Genomic DNA, 17,335 nt, shown 5'->3' on the forward strand with positions numbered 1-17,335 from the left:
CCCTTCTAAATCAAATACTGAGGCTAAAATCACCTCAAGTCCTCTAGGGTTAAAATACAATGCAGTAAAGCAGCCTAAGTACTCTTTTTATAGATGCAGTTCTTTCTGTAAGATGGGTTTGGCCTAAACACATGTACGGTGCTAAACTTGGGTCTGGTTTTTAACCTGTTAGTTTATAATACGCTGTGATCAAATATCCATTAGAGATTGGTGAACTAAAACAAGTTTAATTAGAGTCTAGTCTAGATATGTATTGGAGGGTTTAATTCTTCTCTCCTTTTTATGGGCAACAGAAAAGGCACCAGATGTGCAGTTTTCATGTTCTATAAGCTGGAAATGAGATGATGTGGTTTGTCTGTGGTCTGGGGCCCAAGTCTGGGCGGAGACACCATGGAGACACATGGACAGACAGTGGAGAACACTGACATTGCTCTTTCATTTGAGAAAACATACAGTATTTTTTTCACACACCCAGCTGTGAAATGGTAGAACACATTGCAATGGAATATTTTGGAGGCTGGATATAAATGGCTATATTGGGATTAAAAAGGGCGTAGACAAATTAATTACTATTAGATTCATCAAAATTTTTTAAACACGATAGTCTTGGATATTTGGGGGACGGAGGGTGGGAAGGATTTGTCTGTCCTTTACTTGGCTCTTACTCTTTCTCCTTCATGTTGGTTACTGATCCCTTTCAGAGCCAGGATTCTAGGCCATCAGTCCAGTAAGTAATAGATGGACCATTAGCCTGACCTGGGACAATTATTTTCGTGTTCTCACCCTGCAAAATCTGTAAGGCTGCAGTTCACAACAAAGCTGTGTTGTCCTAGAATGATCCTTTTCCACCCAAAATCCCAGTACCATGCCTAGCAGACTCCCACGAGGGTGTACTAAGAGTCTCGCTGCACCTTTGACAATGCAAATAGAGGAGTCTCTCACAGGTGTGTGGGGATTTAAGGGCTCAACTTGATTAAGGATGATGATGCTTTAGGGCCCAACTGTGTATTGGAGACTTCAGTAAAGGCTTTGCCTTTGAGTCCAGGACCAGTTAATATTAGACAGAAGTTTAACAGTTAAACACCCCATAAACTGAGCGCTGCTGTGGGGACATATCTGAAGAGCATGGCAGTCACGGCTCCTTTGCCAGCTTAGCCCAAGGGATTTGTCCTCATTTGTTTCCCTTGGCTCATTGCCTTCCAAATTAGTTATTGCTAATTTGACACACATCCCTGCCCATATCTTCACTATCATTCCTGGTCACTGCATTGCATTGTTCTGAGATGGGAGAACTTTTACTAAACTTGAAGAAAAATGTATTGTATGCTTCCCACTGTCCAGGACAGCTAATTCAGAGCAAGGCAGGATTTCTTCTTTTCAAGCTCTGCCTGAATTGATATTTCGAGGTGGTCTGCTGTTCTAGTACTTGAGCCTGTTTCCAGAAGGGATCTGTTTCCTTCTACCTTCATTTGAGATGCTTGAAAGCCCATGCCACTAACTAACCAGCTGGTGGGAAAACTTCTTGACCCTGATGCTGTGGCTGGTTCTTGCCTAGAGCCAGGTGCTTTATTATCTCTTCAGAATAAGTAAAGTTCATTTGATCTGATGTGGCTGTGAAGTTTCCGATTAGCCACATTATCAATGTCTAATCCTTTTTAAAATCTTTTTAGGCCTTCAAGACGAGCTGTAAGCCTCCATTTTTACTTCTATTTGTCTCCTTTCTAAAGTTGCTAGTCAAATTCTTCTCAGCTTATACAAAACCAGCATCTTTCTCTGTCTGTACTCATTAGAGCCCCATGTTTGCATTCAGGCCTCTTGTACGGGACTATACTAAAAGGTTTTTGAAAACTGTGTATAATTTCCACTGTTGTGCTGCTGTGTCCAGTGCTCTTGGCTTACAAGAACATGTCAGGTCAGGGATGGAGCTGCAGCCATGCTGGGCTGGCCTCTGCCCAGCAGTGTAAGGGCTTAGAGATGTCTAAAAAGAATGTGAATGGTCTTTGAATGTGCCAGTTCCCCACTGCGCTAATTTCTGCACTTAATTTCTTAATCTCATGCCATTAGTGCCAATTTTTGGCAGTAACAATTGACTTTACCCTAATTTATCCTTAATTTATGCACAACTGGAGCGTTGAGAACCCATCTCGAAACCTTTCTGTTTAAAAGACAGACATTGGCTAGGTCTCTTCAACAAGAGTGTCATGTACTAAACACTACAGCAGGGATGTTTTTTTTTTTAAGGTATGTGGATTATTATTTCAAACTTTGAAAAATGCTATACTGGTTGAATCTAATGAAAATTGCTTTGAATTTAAATAGGTTTGTTGAATTTAATGACATTGATTTTAAGTGAGCTGAGTCTAAATGGGAATGTTCATTGTTCAGTGAGTTATCTCTTGGTTACAGTGTTACTTCCACAGGGGCAAACAGAGCTAGACACTAAGCCCATCCAGTTCTTAATTCATAGCTGGTTGTTCTGTAGTAAAACCACCCTTAATACACATATAAAATATAACATCAGTGCAAATGTTATGAATAGCACTGTGTTAGTTAAAATAAGTTTTGAGTGAGTCTGGATTACTATAAATTTCTAGGACCTAGCAGGAGCAGATAATATTGTTGTGGTATAAAGGCTCTGCAGGGTTCCTGCATGTCAGGCACCATTTCCACCCCCGTAGCTGGACAGGGGACCCCAAAAGTGGGACTTGCCAGAAGGGTAGCGCCTGCAGCCATCGCTGCTCTCTGGCCACGCTGCCCTGTGGTTGCCCACAAGGAGCTGAGAGAAAAATGAGCCACACGTTCCCAAGCTCTCCACCACAGAGCTTCTCCTCCCCAGTGGCAGTGTCTTTAGAGAAAGATAAATCGGCTTTTGTAATATTGCATCTCCTTCTAGTTATAGAAACACAAGTTATTTTGTACCTATATAAGAAAAAAGAAAAGCAATTAGAAAACTCCAGGTTCACATTCAATTTATTTAATTAGGCTGCATGTGAAATTGCCAGAGCCCCACTCACTGCTGCTTCAAGCATCTTACATCTGTGCCCATACTAAGTATATATTTGGTAGGAAATCCTCTGACAGCTGAGTCTGCTTTCTGGTATTTGATGCCTAATTGATGGTTCTTAAAATGGATCTGTCCTTTAAGCTCACTCTTTGGGATTTGGAGAGGAGGAAACTAAATCATGTGGTTGAATCTTTTTTTTTAATTTCTCCCTGCATAACCTATACGCAATGTGCTGGGCTCTTCTTGGAAATGCTTTGTGCAGAAACTGCATGTGCAGAAGTCTTTGCGATAGCAGGAGGCCTTTCATGTTTGCCGCAGCCTTTTCTCCCTGATAACCTATACGCAATGTGCTGGGCTCTTCTTGGAAATGCTTTGTGCAGAAACTGCATGTGCAGAAGTCTTTGCGATAGCAGGAGGCCTTTCATGTTTGCCGCAGCCTTTGTTCCTTTAGAGGACACCATTAAGACACCAGTGATTTGAAATAGTTCTTAAATTAGTACTGGGAGGAGAGAGGGCTTTTTTAGCACTCCTTAGACCTGGAAGAAGCAAATCCTCTCCTGGGTGTTGTTTATTGCTTTGCTTAATAGCACTGAAAAGTTAAAAAGGCAGCTGTTAAAATGGCACGCACATTCTCCAGATAGAAGGGAACTAAAACAAAGATCCCTCTGCTTAGCAATTCTTGTTTTGCAACGGCTGCCTTTCCCACAAGAGCACCTCTGTACACCTAGAAGCCGGGTGTGAGTGCTGCTGGCTGTGACTTTATCCTGTCAGCTGTGCGGTAGCCAGGGCCGGGTGTCCGGGAGCACCAGATCCTGCCTTACGGCACCGGATCTCCCAGAAGATGCAGTGATTCATCAAGCCTTGCAGATCCTGCAGACCATGGCCAGGTTCAAGCCTGTCATTAATGGTGGCTGCAGAAGCAACTGATCATTTCTAATTTTTCCAGTTGCAGAGTATTTTTTTAAACCCAGCTGTCAAGCGTTCACAGCTTAGTTCTGGGTTTCTGTTAGCAGTGTTTGCTACATTTCTTCTGCCTGCTCCAGATTTCTCCTAATTGAGTCAGCACTGGCTTCACCACATTTTATTACTCTCATTTATTGCAACTACTACCTATCAAATTAATTGCTGTGTTTTGACAGACCCAATTTACTTTCCCATTATGGCTGCTATTACTATTGATGAAATGTGGTTGTCAGCTCCCGTATGGGGGATCAGTCTGTATTTAGAAAGCCTACCCTGCTTCCAGCCTTCCCAAAAAGAGAGCAAAAGAGCCATCACTGCCCTTAGGGCCATACTGTCCATGTAGGGTAGGCACGAGGAAGCCAGGGAGGAGAGAGAGGTAAAAAAAGTGGCTGACCCGGGTCTCCAAGCAGAAACAGCTTCTCCCAAAGCAGCCCAGAGGTACCTGCCTCATGGGGGCTTTGTGCTAAGAAAGTCCCAGGACTCGGTGCCATAGGGCTGCTCAAAAATAGGCTGCAGAGATCCCCCTAGGGCAGCCAGGTTTACAGCATCGTCTTTGACAAGGGAACGGCTGCAGGTTGGGTTTAAATTTGCCACTAAAGATGCTTCCTTGGTCTCTGCTAGTGCTCGGTGTCTGTCTCTCCAGTCCCAGGAAGATTTTGGGTTGGTAACACATAGGTGCTACCAGAACAGAGTCAAACCCAACCAAAAGCCATATCAATTTTCACTGCGAAGAGAACTGCGTGTCTCGCGGGAAGAGCCATGCCTCACAGTGTAGGTAGGTATCCTTGTAGTCCTCCTAAGGACCAAGGCACCCACTGTGGCACAGGATTTTCCTCTGGCAAAGACCCACCATCAGCCTGACCCTCCGGTGAGTGGCCCCATGCTTGTGTGGCTCTGCCCACGCTGAGCTCAGCTGCTGCACGCCTCATTGCACATGGTGGTGATGCCATGACCGTGATAGGACACAAAACCCCCGCAGAGATGCCAAATTACATGGACCCAGGACAGCACAGCTGGACATCAGCAGTGTGTTGGAAGCAACCTGGAGTTTTCGGCAGCAGTAGGGGCTGGAGTGGGTTTGTACCAGTGCTATCAGGGCCTGTCCTCATCTGTCCTTCGAGCTGCAAGTAAATGTGACTGATGCTCCATCCTCCATTTCACTGGCTAGGCCTGTTAGGTACAGAAATACAAGCTCCTTTGCCTGCTGCCATCATCTTCATGATCACTTTCTTCCTTTGTCTCATTATTTTGCTCTCAGGGACAGATTCCTCTTAAACACATCTGTATATTTGCATCCATCTTTAAGGTAATTCAGTGTTGGTGTTACCCCTGGGTGCTCTAGAAATGTGTGTCCTCAGTCTGCGTGATTTGTGTGGTAGTGAGAGCATTCAGCTCCATCCTTTCTTCCTGTAGGAGGAATTTACTGCAGTAATTCTGTGTGTGACACTAATGTTTATGTATCCTTTTTTATTATTATTATTATTTGTGGTTTTTTGTTGTTTCAACCTTCTTTGGGGAGGGAGGGGTAAAAAAAGCCAGTTGGGTTTTAGCAGGAACTGCTCCTCAGTTTGTGGAGGGAATAGCTACAGAATTTGGGAAAGGCTGAACTTTGTAATTTGGGCTCAGGTTTAATATTTAGTGGTTATGCAAAAGAAATAGAGCCGGAGCCATCTCTGCTCCAGCTGCTCCACTGCTCCCCTGCGCTTCTGCCTCTGATGCCATGCTGAGAGGGCTCTGGGCTGGCCAAAATTGCCTGCTCTGTGTGACCACCCACCCCACCTCAGCCAGGACTTCATTAAAACACAGTCATTTGTCCAACCAGTAGCACAGACCCTTCTAGGAAGCAGTCGGTCCAATTAATTCTGTTAAATAACAAAATAACATTCGATGCAAGCCGTGACAAACTGCTTACAAACATCTCAGGGTGAAGTCTCGGGATCTTAGTGCTTAGGCAGGACACAGTCTCCACCCAGGCCTGGGGAGTTCTGTGGTGAGAGACCAGGAAACAGCCACATGCCTCTAAATACCTTTGGGAGCAGCTCCACTGCTCTGGAGACTCTGGCTGGCCTAGTTTACTGCTCCGAGACGAACGGATGAGCTCAAGCCAGGATGCCGCCCTCTCTGAGTGAGGAAGGACTTGCAGAGATTCTCCAAAAATAGTTAGGAGAAGGCAGGCGGAGGAGGATGGGGACTGACGTGGCGCTGTCGGTGACAGCTGGTTCTGCTGCCTGCTGCTACATTTTTCATAAAGAACCTCCTCGTGAGGAATGGCCCTTTTTCTTTCAAGATGTATTTCAGGAGTGACTGCGCAGCCCGGGCACAGTCAGTTGGCCCCCAAAGTTTGCCCATGTCCTTAGCAGAGAGGAAGGGGACATCACCAGCCTAGACGGGGGCAGATGATTGGTATTAAATGGGGACTCAGTGGAGGAATTAAGCACTTACTAGGAGTGTGTTTGTGTGTATATACTGTGACTCAGCTCTTTGTAGGTTGTCCCACTCCATCCCTGTCCTGTGCTGCCTGTGTTTCGGAGGGAAGTGCTCTGAGGCTCTTTGCTGGGCACGAAACATGGTGTAAATACTCAGTGGCTGTGATCTTCCTGCAGCTGCTGCAGTTGACAGCGATGTGATCTCTTGGATAATTGCACAGGTCAGGCTTCGCTCGCTTGGGGTTTAAAAAATGTAGCAGAAATACAGTCTTATTCCTTAAAAAGAGTTATTTAACGGAGATTCACGTTCAGCCTCAGGCCTTACAGCATGAGCCCTGGCTCCCGTGCAGACTGCAGGCGCTGGCACCTTGATCTCGGCTGCCATACGTGCAACCCGAGTTTAGCTGATATTTACCACTGTGCACGGCTGTCAGGGCAACCTGGGTTTTTTTTGTTGCACCCCTCCTGTGCTGGCGCAAGGCATTCAGAGAGGCAGAAGCTGCTCGGGGCAGCAGGGGAGCGTTGAACGCACCCCGGGCACGGAGCAGGCTCGGCAGGACGCACCAGGCAGCTGCGGACAGGGAGCTGTGCTGTGCGGAGCTGCCTGTGCTGTGCCGGAGAAAGGAGCCTCTGCTCCTGATCGGGGTGATAAATCATTTACAGAGGGTGATGACAGGCACTGAAGACGGGGCTGTTCTTCAGCCTCCCCCCCCCAGGGAAATGGGTTCAAGGTCAGATTTATCGCAGGGTTTTGCTGGAGCAGAGGAAGAAGGGAACATGATTTCGATCGTTTCTGGTTTCTTTGAAAATTGGCACAGCCCTATGCATACTGTCAGTGTCATTCCCAGCCAGACAGTAACCCCGGAGCCTCAAACCCACACTTCCCAAACGCTGCTCCAGGCACGTGGAGCAGCACTGACTCTCCACTGCTGAGTTGGCTTGTCCACACAGATTGATTCTCCTGTGGCCAGGCTGGCATGAGCGAGGCTGGACACCCTGGGACACACGGCTGCTTGGGGGTAGCATCATCTCCTTTACGCTGTGGATATCTTCACATCTTCCTGAATAGGCCTGCCATAGGTCTCTGCTCTGGGGTGATGTGGATGGCACCTGGAGGTGTCGCGTTTTCTCTATTCAGGCTAGAGCAGTGACAGCTTTGGTCAAACTTTAGTCACGGGCTGTCTTGTGGATGGGTGGGCTGGGTGGAGGTGTTACTCCTCAAGGATGCCCTGGGGTGCTGGAGCTGGCTTTGCCCCAGCAGAGCCAGTGGCACAGGCATGCTGCCTGCGCTGGAGTGAAATCAGCCGGCAGCAGGGCTTGGGCTGCCCATGGGCTCATCCCAGGGAAGCTGTGGCAGTGTGTACCCCACCACACAGCATCCAGCAGTGCTACTGGGCCTGTGGTTGATGTGGCTGCCAGCATGGCTGAGGTTTTGCCAGACTCCCTGGCTTGGCTTAGAGCCCATAAAAGCCCCCAGCCTGAGCCAGCAAAATGCTCCATCAGCCTAAATGTCTCTGTTCATGCTTCAGAGTGATGCCCTAAGCAGCTCTGAGCCTGCTTCCCTGCTGGCAGAGGTAAGGTGTCCTGTCCCACCTCTGTCCCATCCCACCACAGCAAAGCTCAAGCCTCCTACATAGGAAGACACTGAAAATTAAGAGCGGGGAAACAGGCTTGAAGCTGTTGTGGTGTACGTACGATGTAAGTAAGTTACGTTGGCTGTGTTTTAGGGACTGCTGCTCTCATGCGCTGAGTGATTTTGGGGACCAAACTCACAGAAACTGAAATCAAACAGCTGTTGCATAAGGAAAACTGGGTTCTGGTAGAAGCATTCAGTTTTTATTGCCTTTTACAGTGGAACTTTGCAGAAGCAGTTATGGTATCAAGCCATCACTCTGATCTTTAATCTGTTTGTTTTGTTTTGGTTTTTTTTTTTTTAAAAGAAAAGCAAACCAGAACTCCCCAAATACAAACTAGATAACTCAGAAACATTGCTGCTGGTCTGCAAGACTTTCTCCAAGAACCAGATACCTCCTCGTGATGCTGCAGCTGGGAGAAGGGCAGTCAGGGAAGTGCAAAGCTTAGTCTTTGGCCCGCAGAGACCAAGCAAGTGTATAGGCACAAGTTGCATGGCAGTGCATCGAGCTGGGATATTGCTGAGCTGTTTATGAGGTATCAGCACAACAGGCTGGTTCTTTGTTATTCCCTCTTAATATTGATGTTGTTGACTTGGGTTGCCTCTTGGAAAAAACACCCCCTGCTTTATTTCTTGCATTGCTACATGCCTGTCATCTCTTTATTTCCTTGCCATTCATGCAGAAAACAAGGGAGCAGAGAAGGAGGCAGGGACCCAGAGCTGCCCAATGTGTGTGAAGATGAAGCTACGTCCTGAAGCTGCCTGGCTGTTGCAGGCTGGTCACTCACATGCTGCTGCTGTCGTACCCATCGTGGTGTTGTCTAGCACACATCTGCCCTCATCGCCAAGTCCGGGGCCTGCAAAGCAAAAAAAAAAAAACCCACCACAAAAAAAAAACCCCCACAAAATGGACCAACCCAGAAAATCAGAAAGGAGGAACAGAGCAGCAATAAGGAGAAGAGCGAGTCCCCGGGCAGCGCAGCTGGCAGAGGGCTGGCTCGGCCTCGTGGGCGGCTGCATTCCTCGTGCGAGGTGTCCGTGCGTTCCTCCGTGTGTGCCTTGCTCTCCACTTGTGCTTCACGTGTGGGCTTTGTAGTTGGGTGTCTTGGCCGATGAATGTGGTTTTATTTGTAACGCAGCAAACCAAACGTTGTCTCATGGGTTGTTTGCCCCGGAGACTTTTTTCTTGCTTTTTTGCATTCTCTATTTCAAGCATCGGGGGGGAAAAAAAAAAAAGACATTGGAGCCAGGTCTTATATCAGAGGGCAACTGTTTTATTTAATGCACAGGTAAAGCGCTTCTGTATACCAGGACACAGTCCTGCTCCTGTTGGAGTTAACAGCAAAATTTCTATGGATATCGGTTAAATGAGGATGAGATCTTCCTTTTGGAGTGAGCACTGTCACTCTCTATGCCTGCCTTTCTCTTTTTTTCCTTCTTATCGCTCAGTTTTGCACAGTGTAAATCCTGCCAGCATTGATGGCTTTAGTCAGGGCAGTGTTGTAAAATAGAAGAACTACACGATATTCCCTGTGAAGCGCGATGAGCCTTTGAAGGTCGTAGAGATCCGGAGCATTGGGATATGCTGTTACATGGAAAGGCTTAGTGCACATAGGACATCAGCTAACCAAGCGTGCTCTTCCCAAAGAGCTGGGATTGCACTCTCATCAGCTGCACCCCGTCCTGCGCGCACAGACGTTGTTCTCAAAGCTGAAAAGAAGTGGCGGGTTTGGGGTTTATTTTATGTAAGGGTGACTTCCTTTCCCTCGCTCATCGCTTGGCTCCTTTAAAATTATGTACCTGATGCTTTTAAACTCTAATTTCCTGATAAATGACCCAAACTGGGAGAGCTCCCTGGGATGGAAAATGTTGGTGGAGGGTTTTTAGACTAAGGAAAGCTACAGAACACAAATGAGATCAAAACTTGATCTTTTGGGTTTTTAAGGCTTTAATTTTATTTTAAGACTGTAATTTTTATGCACGTGCTGATGCTGCTATTTTATCCATAGATTGCTTCTAAACTTGGGATTAGAAGCTTCGTCTCTACAGTTTGACAACAGGTGAGAGATTGCACTTGAAAGGGCAAATGCAGCTATTTCAGTGGCTGTTGACTGTACGGACTGTGTGTATAATCGGGAATTTCACTCTTGCACCCCGAGAGTAAAAACCAGTGATATCAGTCCATCAAAATATATGTCAATATTTTCCCTTGCGCTTTACGGGGTCTGAACATGCCCCTGGGAAGCCAATGGGATTGGATTCTTATTTTATAGTGCTTAAATAAAGGACACGATTAAATTTGGTTCCTACATAATCATCTTACTGTCTTTTTTTTAGGTTAATCCTGAGGGCTTGGGACTTTGTCCCCTAATTTTTTGTGCGAGGGGATAACGTGTACAAGGATTGTTGGTAGCGACTGGTATACTGGTGTTCCCGTTCTGTTTATTGCAATCTAGTTTGGTGGTTCCCAACATTTTTCTAACTGGGCTTTGCTGCCGGTGCCTTCTGCTCCCCATCCCCAGCCTGCCGCCTCCCCTCGCTCGTCTTCAGCCACCTCAGTGGGATGCCCAGAAGCGGTCGCCAGCCTGGGCTCCACTGCACGTCACGCCTGTAAATAGTGGCAAATTGGGAAATAGTATTGCAGCGAACGTATCTTATTAAGGAGACCTTTAATTTTTAAAGCAGGCAAAGGGATTATATCCTGTAAAGGTTACTGCTCTGGGCCTGTACCTCCCCTCGCTCGTCTTCGGCCACCTCAGTGGGATGCCCAGAAGCGGTCGCCAGCCTGGGCTCCACTGCACGTCACGCCTGTAAATAGTGGCAAATTGGGAAATAGTATTGCAGCGAACGTATCTTATTAAGGAGACCTTTAATTTTTAAAGCAGGCAAAGGGATTATATCCTGTAAAGGTTACTGCTCTGGGCCTGTGCTCTGCATCGCTCGCATCCAGATGGTAAATCCTGCCTGCATTTGTGCGTCTGCCTGCACCAACTGTGCGCTCAGCATCCTCCGAGGGCCTGTGGTTCTGCTTCGGCTGCACGCCGCGATACATCCCGCGGGTTGGCACACTTGAGCGTGTGCTCGGACCCCGCTGCCTTGTAAGGAAGGTTCAAGCACCCGGTGAAAGGGAGTGGAAGTGGAGATGGGGACTTGGCAAGGCTGAGAGCGCAGGGGGGAGCTCTGCAAATGCGAGAGGAGGGACTGGCCAGGTGGGAATGGTCTCTGCGTGGGGAGTGGATGCGAGCGGCTGGCCTGCTCCTGGGGCACACTGTTCTGTGCTGGGGACAAAGCGCTGGGGTACCACCAGGTCCTGCTGCACACCAGGGGCTGAGCTGAGCGGCCCCGGGGAAATGGTAGGAGCAAACTGTCCTCTGGTTTGCGGAAAAATGGGCGCTCTCCAGCTGGTGTCCCCGGGGCTGGCTGTGGTGGAGCTCTGCTGCAGCAGGGACAGGGTGCCGGCAGCGGGGAGGACGGCTGCGATGCCGAGTGAGCCCCTAGCCTGTGCAGAGGGGTGACCTCAGGACAAGGACATGTCTCTGGAAGTCGCCCTACCCCTGGGAGAAAAGGCAGCACCGGTAATCCTTCTCCCCGTGGCTCTTCTGAGGTCTAAGCAATACTGGGGTGGTGCTCAAAGAGCTCTAAGACTGTAAAAGTGGGGTTATTTATTGTATTTTTAATACATGGTAAGAATAATTTAGGGATGGAAAGACACTTTGCTAATCCAGCCAGTTGTTGGGGTTATTCTAGTAATGCCCAAGGGGGTGGGAGCTAGCGGGGCAAGGCTGCAGGAAAGCTGCTCCCAGCCTCAATTAATGCAACCAAACAAACGATCATTTACAAATTAGCTCTATGTCATGTTCCTTTAGTAGTAGCTAGAGCGTTGCTTCAGTTTTGGAGGGGAATGGGTGTTTTTTTATGATTATCCCAAAATCTGCTTTGAAAAAATTTGCCCTTTGCCCTTTATGTCGCTTCAGTTTTGGAGGGGAATGGGTGTTTTTTTATGATTATCCCAAAATCTGCTTTGAAAAAATTTGCCCTTTTTGCTGAAGGAAACCCTTCCGGAGGTCCAGGGAGCAACCAGAATTGTACAGCTGAGCTTGTGTCATACCTTGTTCCTCCAGCAAATCTGCCAGCCTTGTGGGTCTTTCCCTTACACCTCCAGAAACCATCCGTGTCGCGTCGCAGACAGCAGCCTGAAAACTTGCATGAAATGGAATGACAAAGGTGCACTAGCAGCAAGAAAAACACTCAGATTTATTCAAAGGCTTGGTGTAGGACTCCTGCAAAAATACACTCTACTTCTCATTTAGCTGAAATGAAATCCTTGCGTGTTTATGTGCATGTTAGGGCAGCTCGGAGCGATGCTATTTCTGCTCTGAAGAAGGGAAGAGACTAAAGAGAGAGTATTTATTTAAAAATAAACATCTCCGGCAAGCCAACCTTTTTATCCATTCAGGAAAGTCATTCTCTTTAGCTGGATGGCTAAATATTTGCCTTGCTTCTCTCTGTGAATGAGGGGATGGGGTTCGGCGTGGCAGGGCTCCTCCAAGCAGTGAGAAGAGCTGGCTTAGGCACGCTCTGATGCTTTTGCACATGCTCTGTATTTTTCCCCTTCAAATCCTCGCTTGCCTGTGCTGTTCCTGGAGCATGGGCGTCCTGTGAGAAGAGATAGCGGGACGCTCTGAACTGCGTTAGCTGGGCTCTGCGTCCCGGGAGGGCTCCTCTGTTCCCCACTGCATGATGGCACGGTTGGCTTTGCTCTGCTCTGGTTGGCTTCTCCAGCTCGGGGATGGGCCCGGATTGAGAGACCTTGAAGGAAATTTCTCTTTTGGGGAAATCGCATGTCTTTTTGATCTCCAGGAGGTAGAGTTCTCTCTGTCTTGCTCAATTAATGCCTCTAGGCCTTTGGTTTGGGAGGTAGTGCTAAGTAAAAATCCTGGCTTAGTCTCTCCTGTCTGGCACGGAGGAATACCGCAGTGAATGCCTTTAACCCTTTGGGCAGGAATACATCGCTATGAATGTCACATTTGCAAATAAATGAGGTTTTCAGCTCTTTAATGATGTATTGCAGCATGCGAATGGATGCATGGAGAACCACCCATGACACTTATAAAGCTGCCTCCTGCAGCTGTGCCCATGCAGGGGCTCTGCTTTGGGCAGGGTTCCTGGTGAGGTATCCATGAGAAATCGCAGCGTGGGCAGCTGCTGTTTTCTTTATCATCATTTCGAGGGTGGATAAGTCAGGCCTGTCCTTTGCTGGTCATGGTGGCACCAGTTATGTATCTTACTCATGTTATATCTGGGGCCAACATCTCCTGTCCAAATGGTGGTTCACTTTTTGCATCTTGCAGGTTAGAGAAATCTTTTGAGTTTCAAAGCTGAAAGTGCACCTGGAGATTCGTGCCGAGGGAGCGGTGCAGTTTGGTTGCAGGCTTGCAGGTGCGGCCATGCCCTGCGCTGGCAGTGGGTCCGGCTGGGCGGCTGCAGCCTGCCTCGGGCACCAGCACGGGCTGCTGCCTCTTCCCTGCTGCAGGGAGAGGTTGGGGGGGTTGGAGGTGGAAAATGTGGCAGCTTTAGGTATCTTCTCCTTGTGTGTCCCCTGTGATACACCATGGGGGGGACACCTGATAAGTACAGGGTCTCTGACGAGCCCAGCATGCTCCTGCTACTGTGCCCCGTTCTGTGCCTGCCTGTCCCCTTTGGCAGGTCTTCATCTCCCCTGCTACGTGCCAGAATTCGGCCCCCAAGGCAAGCAAAACTGTGCAAAACCCGCTGAGGCTAAATACACCCCCAGCTCCTTGCAGCGTGGCATTGCTAACCCAAGCTCCGGTCTTTGGGGGTCCTAGGGAGAGTGGTTTGATAAATGCTGCCCTGGAAAAGATCCCTGGGGAATAAAACGGGGAAGGCGGGAGCAGGCGGTGGTCGGGCAGCACCAGGGTTGGTCGTGGGGAAGCTGATTTTGTGTACGGCCGCATCCAAAGGGAGCCCGGCGAGGGGACGGCGTAGCTGCTCCATGCAAAACAAATTGCAGCTCAATGAAATGACTCCCAGGACGGGGTTTAATTCCTAATTTATTGCCAGAGTTGCAGGGGGGAGCCGGTGGGAGGAATTTTATGTTCCTTCAGCATGGCTCTGTATCCTGAAGCCACCAGCAGCGCTGCGGCGGGGGCTGAAGGAGGTTTTTCTCCATTTCTGTGGTGTGTGGCTCGGGGAGCTTGTTTGCTCTCTCCGGCTCGGTGCTTCCCCTCTCATATCTTGCCCGAGAAAACCAGGAGTTTCATCCCGCCAGCCCAGGGGCTTCATCCCAGCCCCTTAGAGACCCAGGCTGTCTCTAAGGGTCCTGGCTGCCCTCGCTCGTGCTCAGAGCCCCTCATCCCCCACTGGCTGCAGCGAGCAACGTCCCGTAGCTGGTGCTTTAGGCTTTTTTACAGCAAGCAGCACAATCGGGTACGTGAGAAGCTGTTGCCTGATTGCAAGTTAGCCTTTGATGGCGCAGCTAACGCGTGAGCTTCAGAACAAACGCAGCAAGGATCGTTGTCTCTGGGCAGACGGGCTGTGCGAGTTAAAAGGATCATTTATGGTCTTGGACACCTTCATCAGTGACTTCAGGCGTAGAGCCCACATCTTCAGGGTTTTGCTAGCTGCTCAGTGTTACTGTTCTGCTACAATAAAAGATGGTCCTTCTTTGGGACAGGCGATCTCACCTTTGTGTCGGATGGCGATGGCAGGAAAGGCAGGCTCCTTTCTGCCACGAGGGGATGGGGGTCTCGGTAAATGTTAAAACGTTTCCAAAGGAAGGAGGACTGTGCTGCAGTGCTGGGGGGTTCTGCTGAGAGCGTGAGCACGTCGGGTGTCCAGCAGGAATACTGCAGATTGGAAAGCAGATAATGGGGGGGGGAGGGGTATCTATAACTTAGTTTGGGTACCAAACTTCTCCACTTTACCAGGGCACGTTTACAGTGTTGTTCGCTGAGCAAAGCAGCGAAAGGGATTTCTCTTCTGGCCCAGAGCCTCCTACAGATGACCATGCTCTGATCAGGTCCCTTCCAACCTGAATTAACCTGGATCATCCCATGACCCTGTTACTCTGAACGCAGCCTCCCGCGGGACGAGGGAAAGGAGCTCGTCGCTGCCTTTCACCTTCCCTTCCCTGAAGGAAAGCCATGCATGCTCAGAGTCGCTGCTAGCGGACGCCCAGGCCCTCAGGCAGTAACCACAAGCCATTAGTCAAAGCGTTCCAAAAAATAGTGTAAATTCAAGAAAAAAAAAAATTGCAACTTTTGAGGATACAACTTGGATCCTCTGTGCCGTAATTTTGCTGCTGTTTCTGATTTATAGGCCTGTTCTGTTAGTATTTAAGTCTCTTGTTATACTTGATGTTAAATATATGACTCTGTATGTACTCTGCTATAATTCAAGCATGATGTATATGCACTCAGTACTGTAATGGCACGTGGCCATTGCACTGTAAATATGTACCATGAATAGAGAGGCTATTTTTTGCATGCTTTTGTACTCTAGAACTGAAGAGAAAATGACAATAAAGTCCATAGAAATGACACTTGGCGTAAGTGCGGTTCCTGATGCGGCGCTTGCTGCCGGCTCTCGCGTGCTCTCTGCTGTCCAAGTCCTCTCTATACTTTTAGCTACAGTAAAGGGGAGCTTACAGGGCTTCCACCACTCCTTTTGTCCCTGCCCTTTCCCTGTTGGGCTTCTCCCTGGACGAACAGGCTCAGGGACCCGTCGTGCTTCGGTACCACATCACCGGCTGTTACAGCATCTTGCTGTAATGTGACCTGTGAAGTTGTCTTGTCTTAATTGTATTTGCTTCTGCAATTTGCTTTGAAAAAAGGGGGGTTGGCCCGGGCTAGAGCTAACTCTGCACGGTTGTGGAAACCACAGCAAAACCCGGGCTCGTCCGGTGCCACTGCGCCGGAGCCAGGCAGGACTGGCCGGCTGATCCCAGGGTGCTCCAGGGACCTTCCTCCGGGTGAGGCAGGCGGAGGCACCGTGCTCTTCTTTCCTTTAATACTGGGGAAAAAAAAAAAGGTGATGGCATTATCTCATCGCCTGTCAGTAATGTTCTGCTCAGACAGACACATGATGGGCCTAATAACCGCTAATGCTAAACACACCCGTTAATTCAGGGGTATATAAATTGCTAACACCCTCTGAGAGAACGTAAAAGGACCTGAGGTACAAAGTGCTTGTAGTGAACTCGGTCTGTTCACCGAGATGCCCTGGGCTTTATTTGTTCTCCTGACACCTTCGCAGCCTGTTCTGGAGCACCGCAATGAGCTGCCCGGGAGGAACCGAGTCCCCCTGAACACAAGGGAACAGCTGGGCTGTGTGTCCCCTGAAAGAGCTCATCGCTTGGGTGGCACGGTACTCGGTCCCTTTGGTTAAGCAAACCAGACTCGGCTTCCCCTTCCCGTGAGCTGATTTTTTTTTTGGCTTCATGGTCAGGGGACAGAAATGGGGAGACCAAACCCCTTCCAGCCAGGGATGGTCTCCCATGCAGGTCCAGGTCCTCAGCTGTGCCTGGACAGCAAAACTAAATGGAAAAAGAAGAAACTTGGATGCATCGTATCCTGAAGCGTGTTTTTCTGGTAGAGCTGGGCTGTTTGCTGTTGTCTTGTCGGGAGGGGATGTGCTGGGAGGGGAATGCTCAGTTTTGCCAGACGACCCACGTTGTTTCTAGGTGGGCTTTGCCATTTTACCTGCTTTGGCAAAGTCTCCAAGTGCAGGTGTAGCTTTGGAAATCCCTAACCTCCCTTTCCTCCTTCCCTGAAGAAAGCAGGAGCCCACTTTGTGCCCTGAGCCAGTTGTTGTCTGCTGGGAAACTCATCCCATCACAGAAATGTCCCTGTCTGAGCCAATCTTCGCCTCTCCCCCGACAGCCAGCGGAGGATAACGAGGCACGTCCATGCTTCAAATTAGGATGTTACAGCTTCATTTTCCCATTCTGCTTGCAGCAGCAGACTGCACACCGAGGTGACGACTGGTGTTTCTCAGCAAACCACGCTAAGACAAAAACCTGCTGTTACTTTGCAAACACTGAGCAAAAGGCACTTTGTGGCCCCGTTACTTGTAACGAAGGATATAGCGATTACCGTCTCTTAGGTGCAGCCCCAGTTAAAACAGAAAGGGGTTTTGCTTGAATTTTATAAGCCCTGCAGCTTCATTTCTCACCTGGGAATGTTTATTCCGAACAAGTCCAGTCTTTGCAGTTTTGCTAAGGGAATGGCCCTCTCCGGGGTGGCGATGAGGACGGACGGCTGCGGCTCTCCCAAAATCATGGCAGAATTG

The 17,335-nt window shown here is 48.7% G+C and overlaps 1 protein-coding gene across 1 annotated transcript in view; it reads left to right on the forward strand.

The window, feature by feature from the left end:
- CAMKK1 (calcium/calmodulin dependent protein kinase kinase 1) overlaps window positions 1–8,782 on the forward strand; it is a 64,760-nt gene extending 55,978 nt beyond the window's left edge. The window contains exon 15 of the mRNA XM_009276407.2: window positions 8,710–8,782. Coding sequence (XP_009274682.2) covers window positions 8,710–8,782 — 73 coding nt within the window. The remainder of the gene's footprint in view (window positions 1–8,709) is intronic.
- Window positions 8,783–17,335: the final 8,553 nt, after the last annotated feature.

This window comes from Aptenodytes forsteri, unplaced genomic scaffold, assembly GCF_000699145.1.
Source record: "Aptenodytes forsteri isolate BGI_AS27 unplaced genomic scaffold, ASM69914v1 Scaffold209, whole genome shotgun sequence".
Lineage (NCBI taxonomy): Eukaryota > Metazoa > Chordata > Aves > Sphenisciformes > Spheniscidae > Aptenodytes > Aptenodytes forsteri.